The sequence below is a fragment of the Anopheles maculipalpis genome, chromosome X (assembly GCF_943734695.1).
Source record: "Anopheles maculipalpis chromosome X, idAnoMacuDA_375_x, whole genome shotgun sequence".
In the NCBI taxonomy this organism is placed as follows: Eukaryota; Metazoa; Arthropoda; class Insecta; order Diptera; family Culicidae; genus Anopheles; species Anopheles maculipalpis.
Genome location: NC_064870.1, coordinates 14,559,504 through 14,572,688, shown reverse-complemented (window position 1 = coordinate 14,572,688; position 13,185 = coordinate 14,559,504). Strand labels below are relative to the sequence as shown.

Genomic DNA, 13,185 nt, shown 5'->3' with positions numbered 1-13,185 from the left:
CTGGTCTGGTCATCTAGTCTAACCGTATATAGCTAGCAGGTGTTTGCTGGAAGTTTTCCTCCCCAAGCTTGCCACGTACACGTCGGAACATTCCAGCAAGAATCTGCCATCACTGCCCGACCTGCTACAAACAAATCTATTAGACTTATTATACCGACATGACGGAGCTCTGACTGGAAAGAAGCAAAACCGATAGCGCTTCCTTCTCTGACTGCCACAGCCTCTTCGACTGGCTATTTCTGTTTTTATAGTTCCCTCTAGCAAGATATGGAGTCCTCACCACGCCCAGGGAAGAAGACTTTAGTGTTGTGCAATATTTTTATTTTGCTTTGTTTTGTAACAAAGTGTTGTATAAATACACCCCACATGCAGCCACATTACAGCCATCCTGTATTTGGAGTTGGAAGTTTGATAGGTTCCAACAATTGTAGAACCAAAAGCCCTCGTAAAAGGTGCAGAGCAGAGGCTTTATGCAGATTATAAGATTTAGAGGTGTAGAGCATGCAAGAATAATGACGGGTTTTAGAGGTAGAATTAAGATGCGTGTCTAGCGTATGTGTGAGTGTGTTACTATTAACCGACACGCAGGAAAACAAATGAAAATCTTTCATATTTATTTTATGTTTTGTATTGCTACTATTAGACGATCGCCAAGAATCGTGTATGTATGGGTGTGTATTCACGAATAAATTGCTATTTTACACGTGCGTTTAGGAAACAGAAGTACCGAATGAACAGAAAGCAAAAGAAATGCATACGACTATGTATATAGCTTTATATAATTATATATCTATGTATGTATGTATGTATGTATGTATGTATGTATATATCTCTCTCTTTATATGTATAGAACAGTATGGATACATAGATTCACATATACATATATAAATAGTTTAACTTTATTAACTGTTATATAGTGTGTGAGGGTGTTGCTGTATTTCTTTCATTTTGTTGCGATTGGTTCCTAATGATTTGGTTTTATTAGAAAGTTATAAACTAGTGAGTGTTGTCGCCCTGTGTGCTTACTGTAGGGAGAGCGAAACTGTACTTAGGATAGGTCCTAACCCTGAATGAAGAAATCTCTGTCTGATCTTACACCCTCGATAGTGCACCTCGTTGCGCAAGAACAAGTAAAGCCAAATTTGACCGAAGAAGAAGAATAAGGAATCAGTGAGCACTCGTACACATACACACCGGACACACAAGACGCATGAAACCATCGAGATAAGCCATGAGTGTAGTACACCATTTATCACAACGATAAGCTGCGTACATACACAGACACACACACACACGCACGCACACAACCATACTTGTTGATCCTTTTCGCCGCCTCCTTATCTCCTTTTAACTCTTATTCTTGTTGGGTCCACTATAAACACTAAATAGTAAATTTCAGGCCCAAGGAATGGGCCCGATAGAAGGACAGTGAAAGAGAAAGAATGAAAGAAAGAGAGAGGGAGAGATAAATTGGAAGAGATAGAGAGAAGGGAAAACGTTCCTTGTGTGTGTGTGCGTGCGGTGTTACTGTTGTGCGGCGTACTGCATCTTCTGTTCGTTGTTCACCTTGAAGATGTTGGCCAGCTCATCTAACAGTGACTCGTAACGGAACGCTACCCGGATATCTGGCACATTCGTGCGCGTAATATCGTTACCGGCCACACCTTCGCGCGTATAATTCGGCCCAAGCCAGTGCTGTTTCATCTTGTGCGGAAAGCCGGACATCAGCACACTGTTCCGTGCCAGCTCACACATATCGCACGAGCTAAGCTTCCACACCTGCGCCGCAATGCTGTACTCCTCCATCAGCGGCTCCTGGAAAAGGGTGCGACAACAGCACACAAAACAAATATTAGGATACAGAACCTTAAACCTCACTTACATGGGGGGCAACTTTGCCCTATTGACAAAATCTGCCTATTAAGGTACTATTGAGGCAAATTTGTTTTAAAAATCCCTTAGTATTGGTTACTTTTTTGTCAACAGAGGTGGTTGCCTTTCTAGTTACCTTGGTGTAGTGAAATTGTAGCGGATCATCGGTGGAAAGCGACACGACCAACCCGCGGGCCAGATACTCCGGGAACGGGTTGCGATCGTAGTTGAGAAATAGTGAGTTGTTGGAGAGCGGCGACATCGCAATACCGATCTGGGCAAGATAATACAGATACTGCAGTACCGGCACCTTGCGCAGCAGCAAACCGTGCGAAATGTTCTCCGCCATCAGGTAACCACAGACGAGATGCTGTACCGGGCCAGCCTCACCACAGTGGGGCCGCAGCACGAACGTGTTGAGACCGCGTGCCGCCCGAAAGTGGTTCAGCACGGTCATGTTGGCGTACATGTAGTAGATGTAGTAGGCGTACGGTGGATTCTCCTCATCGGTCCACTGTTCCGGTGGTGTGACGTCCCCATCGAACAGCGGGTTCTCCGGTTTCGATTCGTCGTCCACCGAGTCGAACCCGATCACGTACTGCAGGAAGGTGTGTATCTCCGGATGCTGGCTCGGATTGTTGGTCGCTTCGAACAGGGGCTTGAACACGTTGTCCAGTATCTGCTGGAACGAGGTCATCAGCTGGTTCGTTTTGAAGATGTCACTGTGAAGCGTAAAGAAGCATCATTAGTGAAGGGTAAAACAAACAAAACTGTGGGAAACGTAAGATGAACACAACTTACTAGAGACGCGGTATTTGTATCAGCCAGCGGATGTTGTCCGAGTACAGGTTACCGTCGATGGCCCACTTCGCCAGCTTGTACCATTCGTCCGGAGATTTGCCATAGATCGAGAGCCGCAACTCGGCGTTCTGGTACTTGCTCTCCTCAAAATCGCTCGCCACCTCCTTGATGATGTTCGCAAAGTACTTCCCGTTCAGGTAGTTGTCCGTCTTGAGGAACACCTCGCGCAATCTCGATTCACCGATCGGATTGTACTTGGCGTTGAACTTGTCGAACCGGTGAAAAGTGTTACGGTCCGCGTGTACATCGAGCATGTCCACCGTTAGATCGTACGTGGTTAGATTCATCGACTGGAACACTTGCGCGAGCGTCATCGGTGTGCCCTTGGTCACTGTCACCACCTCGTCCGCACTGTTCTTTAGCGTCTTCTTGATGAAGCGTAGCAAATGCTTCTGGTTCATGCAGCTGGCCGCGTGGATGTGCGTGTCCACCTTGCGGATGTTGTAGAAGTCACGGTGTGGTACCGCTTTCTGCGAGGCGAGCTCGCGCAACTCGTTCAGCAGCACGTGCAGCTGAAATTTGGAGTACAGGTAGCTCAGCCGACGGTAGCAGAACGACTTGAGCGGCCCGTCCGCTATCATCGAGCACATCATCTGCATGTCGAGGACAAAGTCGGGCAGACGGGTGTAGTGGTAGGGTATAGGTTCGGTCGCGTCCGTCGCCGGGAACACCTCAAACACACCGTTCACCGGCCGGATGCTGTAGTTCAGATCTTCCGGTATTTCAATGACCCAGGGCGACTGAGTACTTTGGGGTGGATTCACTGGATGATCTGCGTGAGTGTGAAGTGTGGTGGTTCGGGAAAAGATAAAGATAAAAAGGTTCATAGTTTGCTCTCATCTTAGGATCGCGATGTCTGATGGCAGAAGAGACTCGTTAGAGTTGACAACGACTGTCAAGCACGTCATCATAGCGCTACCTGCAACGAGTCTCGTTGCACTTGAGAGAGATTTGAGGCTCTCACATTGGGAAGAGGGGACTCTCTCTATCCCATCATCATGAATGCTCACACGTTTTACGAGCGATTAGATTACATTGCTAATAACAACAGAACAAGCTATTGTATCACTCTACTCTAGAAACACGGATTTTCGCGCGCAATACTATGAGGTAGCTGTATCAATAACAAAACAACGTCGGAGCTAGTAGGTGCGGGACTTATGCATCACTGAAAACCGAACCCGTAACAGGCTCTGGGTGTCGTAGTTATGTCGGCTTTTCAGCTGAGCAACAATTAGAAACGAAGTGGAGGATTGTACGGGTGGGGTACGGGTGCATTTTAGCGAAGTGCGACACAATAATCATTCTATCTCAATGGGCAAGCAACAATGTAAACAAACAGGATAAAAGTACTATCAACATTTATAAACGGGGTAGACGAGTATAAAACAACAGAGAATAGAGTAAGAAGGACAAAACTAATGAAAAATACAAACTAAGAATTAAGGAACAAACGAACATGTCAGCATCTAACTTAAAGAAGAAAAAACAAGGAAAAAGTTAACAAAACAAGAAAAAAAGGAAAGCAACCGTACTTTAATAGCTAAAAAACAAAAAAAAAGAGTATAAAAAATACGCCAACTAACCGTTACGGTGAGACAAAACCGCAATAGAAAAGGAAGTCACGGATAGTGCAAAGAGGTGACGGTTGGGTGTACGAATACACGAGCAGAGTGTGCGTGTGGATAGGTGTGTGCGGTTTGTTTGTTCGTTTTTTTTTCGTGCGACGAAAAAGAATCGATATTGCAAAATCAGCAACAAAAATTGTAAATAAAAAAGTGAAAAAACACGATAAAAAGAAATATTTATAAAAGAAAAAATAAACAATAAGAAAATAAGTAAAAGTTACAGTAGATCAAGTAGAGAAACTAGTTTAGAGAAAAGGGAAACGTATTGAAAAAGAATTTTTGGACAAATGAGGATATCTAGTGCGGACTATCAGAGCATAAGACTGAAGCAATAGAGACTGGTCCACTTAACTACGCCGATTTTTACGGGTCGTCGTTACGAAAGCTCCTTGAACCCGTACACCAATATCGCTATCACTTACCAGCGATGGATTTGCGTTCCTGATGCGTGATCGTGCTCGAGTGTGTCGATTTGAGGAAACGTGCCGTAGTCTGCGGAAACGCTTGGTGCGAATTGCGCATATACTTTTCGCGCAGTTCTAACGCCTTCACCAGCAGCGTTGAGGCACGCTCGAGATCGTCCAACGGTACACCGCTGGTGTCCTCGCCCGAGATCGACACCCGTTGGAAGTGGGCGACGAAGTCATGCTCGTCGAACGGCAGCTGCTCGTCGGGATGCACTTCCGGGGCAGTCGAGTGCCGATCCTGCTCCATCACTCTGGATTGTGAGATGGGTAGACAGAGAGAGAGAGAGAAGTATTACGATTGATAAGGTGTAAAGAGAGGTAGAGAGGCCAGCGCAACTATCGGGTAGAGAGGCAACGCAACGTCGGATTACGAAGACAGCACGGGACGAACTGCACGAATCGAGCTGTACGGCAGCACTGAAAGAGCGTCGATTACTAAAGTTCCAGCGCGCCACCTTCCTTGGCAGCACATTAATCGGATGGTCCCGGATGTTGTGCGCTGTTGTGTTGTTCGACTGGCGGCACAAGACGGGGAAGGGGTAGATGACTAGAGCTCTATCTCAACACTAACGGATCGGTTGGTTAATTGATCGGTCAATCGATTTTCCAATTCACTAATTATCAGCACCACTCCGATACCGTCAGAGGTTTAGGTGACGCCCATGCTATCAGCGCCGCTTCAGGTTCAGTCGAGCGAAAGTGTGGTGCAAAAATAGAAATGCGTACAGAATCGAATGGAAAATTGTTCGCCCACAGGAAGGAGCTTGCTTCGCTACCAAGGACGTAGTGCGTTATCCGTGTCGGATGAAGCGAGGACCAATGCTGAAGGTGTCTCGTTATCGCTTCCAGCTCATCCCAGTGCTGTCGCATGTGGTGTGGTATTGCATGATGCTTATCAGTAGATAGGCTGATGAAGTGAACCGCCAATTAAAGCTCTGCCACTTGCTCTCACTCGAAGTTGCTCCAAGTAGGTCCTCTACGGTGGATTTCGGACGGAAGCAAAACAAACACAGCAAAACAACCGTCAACCAACCTCAGCAGATCCCGCTCGGAAAGCCATTTTTTCGTATCGATAGCACTGCCCAACATTGCACAAACTGTCGGCGTGTGATGGCCGCACGACTACGTTCGCAAAGACAGGTTCACTCGCGGGAATGGTCCTGCACGGCCGGATAGGTACTACGTACTGCTGCGCTCGAACTATTGGTGCGCGTCCGTGTTCTACGAGTTCGATACTTTAAATTGGATTAAGTGTTCACCTTCTCCATTGGGGGAGGAAGACAAAAACAAAAGACACAACACATCATGACGACACATTCCTTGCTTTACGAATGAATAGCCAGGGTATCCGACACGTAATGAGGTTTTATTATGGAGGTGGTTGCGGTGTTTGCGTGCAGTGTCCATCACACTCAAATAGCTACTCCTGTCCTGGGAGTTGAGGACACACGCAGCAATAATAGCGCACCGGGATATGGAATGGTGCTGTAATGCCGGAGCGTTTGCAATGCAGAAGCGCTGACTGCTTTGCACGTGCCAGGCTAAAAAAGGAAACGGCATCGTCCGGAATGGCTTCTTGGTTTGTGTTGTAAACGCAAAACCTTCATCACTCATCTTCAGGTTCGACACTTGCAGATGGGACTGTGCTGATACGGGACAGTCGCTTCTTTTCTTCCAGAAGCTTAACACACGCATCAAAAGAGCCAGCTTTCTACCAAAGCTGCCTTGCGGAGGCCATGTTTGTCACACAGTACTTACTTGGCGTTGAGTTGTCGTTGGAGCTGGAGCTTCTTCTCGATCTGCTCGATCGGGAACTGCGGGACCTCGTACGGGGCGGAGATTTCGTTCGGCAGCACACCAACAATATCCTCCTGGGAGAGACTGAGCGCACCACTAAGCACTCCTCCACCACCGACGCCTCCTCCACCACCACCGCTTCCTGCGTGTCCTGCCGGAGATTCATTGCCCTGCACTGTGGACGAAAAACGGAACAGCAATTATAAGCATGAGGTAAGTACATTAGTATCTGAAATGAAGGGAGAGAGAGAGAGAGAGAAAGCAAAGATTTACGGCACCCATATCGTCGATATCGTTCAGCGAGAGATGAGCAAGCGACATTGTCGTCTTTACATCCGCTGCTAATCGCGACTGTTTCATCGCTTCCATAATCTTCTGATCTTCCAGCACCTGCAGCAGAGTGCGGGAATCCTGCTTGTTAAAATTAATCTCCCGTTTGCGGTACATTTTTGCGGCGTTTAGTACAATCCAAACAGCAACTTGCACACGTCCGCTTACACCGACCGCTAGCAAAGGACTGGAAAGCTGCAAAACGGCGCTATCTCCGCAAGTGCGATGGCGAGGATCGTTCGGCGATCGATAGACTTCACATAGGCGTGCTTGATCAACAGTCCAAAACAAACGCGTTTCGAGCTCTCTGCTTGGGTTCAAGTGATGGCAGCCGGCAGGTCGGCTATGCTTCCGACGTGCACCGGCGCCATAGTGCCGACGCGTTGCTGCTGCAGAGATTGAGTGATGGTGTACGGAACGTGGGCAACGTTGATAAGAAGTTCGTTGATTATGACGAGTCCTACAGACACAATGTAGCAGGCGTCTGGGAACAACGCAGCAAAGCATTTTCCCGTGTGAAGTTGGTCAGTGAGCAGACATGCTCCGATAGGTAGATTAGCTTTCTAGGTTGCCTATCTGGATTGATCTGTACAAGTCGATGACATGATTCAAATGCCACTGTACGTGTATATTCGTTTGATGGTGTACTACACAGCACGTTGTGAAATATCTCCGATCTTGGCAAGGCAAGTCGCTTTTTACGATCCCGTTGACCCTAGACCATTACCGACGAGTAATAACCCTGTGTTTTATTACCACTTTTCATTTTTACCGATTTGCTACACATTTTCTCGCTCTCTCTCTCTCTCTCTCTCTCTCTCTCTCTCTTTCTCAGTCTCTCATCCGCTCTTTCATTCTCCCGCTGCTTTGAGATATATGTAAAATATTTGTAATATTTTTCGTATCCTATCTGCTCTACTGCGTCGTATATCAAACCCTCTGTCAAGTAGTAGCGCACACGCCCCAAACAAAAACACGTCCACAGGCCACCTACAAAAAAAAACTAACCTTCCGGTGAGAAGTAATCGTTGAGCAGGATAGCGGGTGATCGTGGTGAGATGATGATCGCCGGATCCGGTTGATCGAAAGATGAGTTCATATCACACTTGAGCAATACGCCTCGTGCACTCATTTTTGCCACAGTATCGATTGCGCCCTTCTTTACACCTTTATTATGGATTTTTTTATGGAACACACGCGCAGCGCACACACACACACGTACACCAGTCCCGCTCAGTCACCGTCACCTGGAAATTGACGATTGATGACCGCACAGACCGGGACACTTGACACAGTGCTCTGTGTCACAAGTGCCGGAAGTGACGCACAGTGCAATCGCGTGCCAAAGCAAACAATTCAACCTTTCCAAACACAGCCGCACATATACACTTTATCGTTTCACGTGCGATTTAGGGCAACTCTGTGGATGCGGACTGTCTACCTTACTATACCAACGGTCACAATATCTCTGGCAGCGTTTTTTGGTGCGGAAGGCTTCTTAACCGCGAACAAACAAACCATACACCAACCACACCGGACTGGCATGCGGACTTCTACTGAGGCCTGTGTGCGATCTTCTCGGATGTGCCGGTTGCTCGTGAGCACGCAACAAAACTGATGCACAACACGGCGAGATTTTCGTTGGTGGGTGGGAAGATGATGATGATGATGCTGAGCGTCAACCGACACAGTGTATTCACGTCCTACGTGTATCGGTGTGTATGTGAGCAAACGAGAGCTGTTTCGGTGCCAATGACCAGGCACAGGGAAACCGACGGTCGTTTCAGGGTGGACAGGCACACCAGCTCACCAAGACAGCGCAGCAGGGTGAATCCGATCCGGCGGAGGTTACTCGGGTGCGAAGCACTAAATTTAGATCTCGGGCACCTTCCCCTCACCCCCCTTGGGCCTCGTGTCGAGCGACGCACCGCCGTCGTGAGCAGTACAAACTGTCCGAACGGTAATAGTCGGAGCGCGGGAGATCACTTGTGTTGCTAGACACAGCCTGGCTAGTCAGGATGACTCCTACCGAGCGCAAACACACACTCACAAGGCAAACTCTTGGTATGGGCCGATGCGCTTAAGGTGACAGTGTTTATCGTAGATCATCTGGAAGTCTCTGCCCTGTTGCACAGTAAACTAACGACTGACCACTGACTGACCTGTTTGTACCGAGCGATCTCACCGTACCAAGCGCGCGCAATTAACATCGATAAGATAATTTTATTATCACCCTCCAGTGTTTGGATGGACACTAGGCCGGATCTCACCTGCTTATCTTTGCTTGGAGACGATTGAGGGTACGATCTAGATCGGACCAATCTCTGCGATGCAGAATCGACCTACCGTGCCCCGGTAGGGCAGGGGACGCGCGCGCGAAAAACACTCACCGCCGTCCGCTAGTGCTGCCTATCCAAACTTCACTTATCAAGAGGGAGCAATCTTCTCCAACGACAGATACTTCCAACTACCTGGCAACTAATGCAGTGCACCTCACTCTGTACCTCGGTGGCGACAATCACCAGCAATTTACGTAATCTCGCCTGCAGCTAAACGCTCGTACGATTGCGACTAGCAGCAGTAGCTAAAACTTCCCTGCTAGAGCACGATTACCGGTGGCGGTGCGCCCAACGAGCTCCCCGTGTCACCAAACGTACCAACGATACCTCGGTGTCTAGTACACTTGCCACGGAACAGGCATAGATTCGATGTGATATGTACTGGTACTGCTGAAGTTATGGGCGGACTACTCCAGCCCAACCACCAAAACAGTACAAACTGCCTCAGAAGAGTGTCGATACCACTCAGCCAATCTTCGCACACCATGTTGATGATACGTGAGCCCTAGCGTCACTAGCAGCTGCCGTAAATGCACCAAATCCAAAAGAAAGGTCCTTGCTGGTGGGTAGTTTGTGCTCGTTCGTGGGCGCACCTTAGCTGGCCAGTGTCGAGGACCTCAGTGTGCCTTCGGAAGTAGCTTTCCACTAGAGGAGGGAGTGGTGCACCAGCATAAATAACGTGACACACGCGGGCACACAGTGTTGTATCAGTGTTTGGAGCAGTTATTGATAAAACATTCTCCCTGCTAGACGCTTGAGTTGACTCTCACAGGGGGTGGCCTATCGTGGCGAGATCCCACAATGTATCATACGCTCGAATAGGCTCTACTGACAGCTCAAACTTTACGCTTTTGGGTCTATACGCAACAAAAAAAAAAAAAACAAAGACACAATCACAAACAAATGGAATCAGATTTTATGAATGAACTTCATTCCGTCTGATGTTGCAGAATCGGTAGCGCATGTCGCATGTGGAAGTAGTTCACTGGGCTAGGTCAAAAAAAAAAAAAACATTGTCCGCTTTCGCCGATGTCTTGTCCGAAAAGCAGCTGATCTACTTGCGAACAAAGAAATACAGCAGCAGCAGCAGCCACATCCCGTGCATCTTTTTGTTGTCTGGTGTTGTCGGCGTTGTATGTTTGTGTATTGTGTGCGATCCCTCACGAATTGGCTCGACGTTCTAGCCGAAGGGAACGAGCGAGACCCAGTTGAGGAGAATACAGTAAAGCAGGGCAGTTAACAGCCGTGAGTGCGATTGTTTACGGCGCACGAAACCAGGCCACCAACCAACCGGCCGCTTGGCAGCATGGCTTGGTAAACTAAGTTGTTGTCGTTTTGGTTCATCCCCCACGATGTTCCTGTTTCCGCTCACCAGCTTACGCTTACGGGCGAGCGCAGAGAAACTGCGAATCTAAATGAGGACAACTTCCGGCAACTGTCATCTCTCCATGGTAACAGTGTTGTACCTTTTTGGCCAATGTCTGACCATCGATAACGGTATGCGAAAGCGGGAGCAGATATCCCATGACTCACGTCACGGAGGACGATTGGCGCTGTATGCTGATATATCTTTTTTTAGCCTTCGGTACCCCCGGTCAAGGTATTGTGGGTGATCGCGGCATCACAACAATGTGGTGCGATTGGTCCATGTCAATCTAAACATTCACAAATGCGTACTGCAGGCAGTGCAGCGAGTGCCGTGTAATGTGATCCTTCAACTGACGTCGCGAAAAAATCCACCCAAGGAAAGCACTCACCAACATATCAACTTTCATCATCAGTAATGATGCTCTGAGTTTGATGTAATGCTATCCCGATGCTTCAGGAACAACGCTCAGGACACAGTTTGGCATTCTCTCGCAACGAGCATTTAAGACCAAATGTGACAGGCGCGAAAATTGAAGCATGAAGGTCATATTCAACCAGGCTGACACACCGCTTGGATTGTTTGTTTAGGTTTGTTGGTGAGCGCTAAAATTCTCGGCGATCGGCGCGAAAAAAAAAACCAACGTTGCACATGTGTGCAACGTTCGCACATATCAAATGCACTTCGCGATGCGCCAATTAATCGTGTCAGCAAATTGGAAATAACAAATAAGCGGTTCTCTATTAATCATGCTCACGGAGTAACAATTAACCCGGACGGAAATGGCGAATGGTGTGTGCTTCCTTTCATTTTTTGGCACGAAGGTGGAATGTTTCGCCCTCACACGAGTGGCGGCACTCTGGGGACGGTGGTTGTGGATATGTTGGTGACATTGCCCGGGCGAGAGGATGCTGACGGGATGAATCCACGCCTAGATGCTAATTAATGTACTGTGCAGTTGATATATACTGTAATTACGTATATGTATATTTAAACCATCCCAATTGAACATGTGCCAAGCGTCAGCTAGCGTGACAAATGGAGACGACGTGCAGGGCTTAACAGTACGCATTCCATTTAATGATAATTGTATCGCGCCTGACGCACACAGGTAAAAGTATTCTAGCCGGGCTAGCAAATTATTGGAGCTCAAGCCACAGCTTGAGCAAAATTATACTAAAATAGACTAATTGATTGTCAAGGATTACTGTAGGGGAGGACCTTTGAATTCTTGAAGTAATAATCGTGAAGTGCACGTTTGAAATGCGACTACTTAGCACTGGATAACTCAAGACAAGATATGCAGATGAAGACCGGTGTAGAGCTATCAACGACCTTCACAAGTCTTTGATGTTCCAGGCACTTTGCTTCCCTCTGGAACAAAGTGAACCGCACCTGATGCGCCACAAGGGAAACGAGTCGTAAGAATTTGGTGTTGGTGGTGTGTCTAGCAGTCTGCCATCAACCCATAGGTAATAGGGTTGATGATTATTCAAATGAAGGTAGAGTGATAATGGAAATACTTTGCTGTCTAGTATGGAAATACGATCGAAATTTGGAATGGAAGTTGCTGCATACTGACCTGCACCGTAGACGTTGGAATAGCTCGAAACACACACACACACACACACGCATACGACATTCCACGCCGTCACTGACACTTTATAGCTTGATTAACGGCCCTATTGACCTTTTTATATCGGCTCCACACACAAACACCCGCATGTCCGTAGATGTCCAATTCGGTGGACCATTGGCTTATTGACACAGCTCGTGTGGCCCAGTGTGTAGGGACGGCAAACTTCCAAAAATGCTTACGCGCGACCCCACGCTGAGTGCTAGGTATTGGGTTTACCTTCTAAGGCGATAAGATAGCCCGGACCATGACAGCGAGCTGGTAAGGTGTGCCAGCATTTGGAACCGGTCCACCCCTGCACCCAAACGTCGTAAGAATGCTTGGGCGAGGGAGCGAAAATCGAACGTCCGATTCAACTGGATTCCTATATTTAGCCCCCGAGACCTATGCAATGGGACACCGGACGGAACCTTAAGGGACAAGGCACAGGTAATGTGTGGTCCAGTCGTACTCCATTTGATTAGCACCAAGGTGTTTCTGTGCATTCAGGTAAATATATGCACTGGATGCACTAAATCGATTGCAGGTGACGTGATGATGTGATGCGTGTGTTTGGTATGGTGGGAAGCTGGAGATGAACGCACCAAGGGGGGCTGCCAAATCGCAACAAATTTATTTTCGGCGTAGAATTTTTGTGCGATTTTTTGTTTTTGCCACAACAAACGCTCGGAGCTCAACCGGAGCAAGGAATGGGGCAACGTGCCAAGCTGGGTTTGCCTCTGGGAAGGGACATTCTTCCATACTGAGCTCATAAGTTTTTGGAGCAATTAACGTAATCAGAGTTGCGTTTGTACGTACCTGCTTTAAGTTTGGATGTTGTTTCTGCCTCAATTTCCATGTCGATATCAAAGGCAAACCGCTTGCGCGAGTTGTAATCATTGGTGCTGGT

The 13,185-nt window shown here is 47.7% G+C and overlaps 1 protein-coding gene across 4 annotated transcripts; it reads right to left on the bottom strand.

The window, feature by feature from the left end:
* Nucleotides 1-1,495: 1,495 nt before the first annotated feature.
* LOC126568623 (AMP deaminase 2) lies at nt 1,496-13,185 on the bottom strand. Of its 4 annotated transcripts, none has more exons than XM_050225142.1 (6): nt 13,095-13,185; nt 6,587-6,800; nt 4,784-5,079; nt 2,674-3,505; nt 2,009-2,594; nt 1,496-1,815 (listed from the first exon to the last, which is right to left on the bottom strand). In XM_050225142.1, the coding sequence occupies exons 1-6, from the start codon at nt 13,132-13,134 to the stop codon at nt 1,525-1,527; spliced, it is 2,259 nt and encodes a 752-aa protein (XP_050081099.1). In that variant the 5' UTR covers nt 13,135-13,185; the 3' UTR covers nt 1,496-1,524. The 4 variants fall into 4 exon arrangements, with proteins under 4 accessions (XP_050081099.1, XP_050081091.1, XP_050081116.1 ...); XM_050225134.1 differs by lacking the exon at nt 13,095-13,185 and adding an exon at nt 7,964-8,133; XM_050225159.1 differs by lacking the exon at nt 13,095-13,185 and adding an exon at nt 6,904-7,072.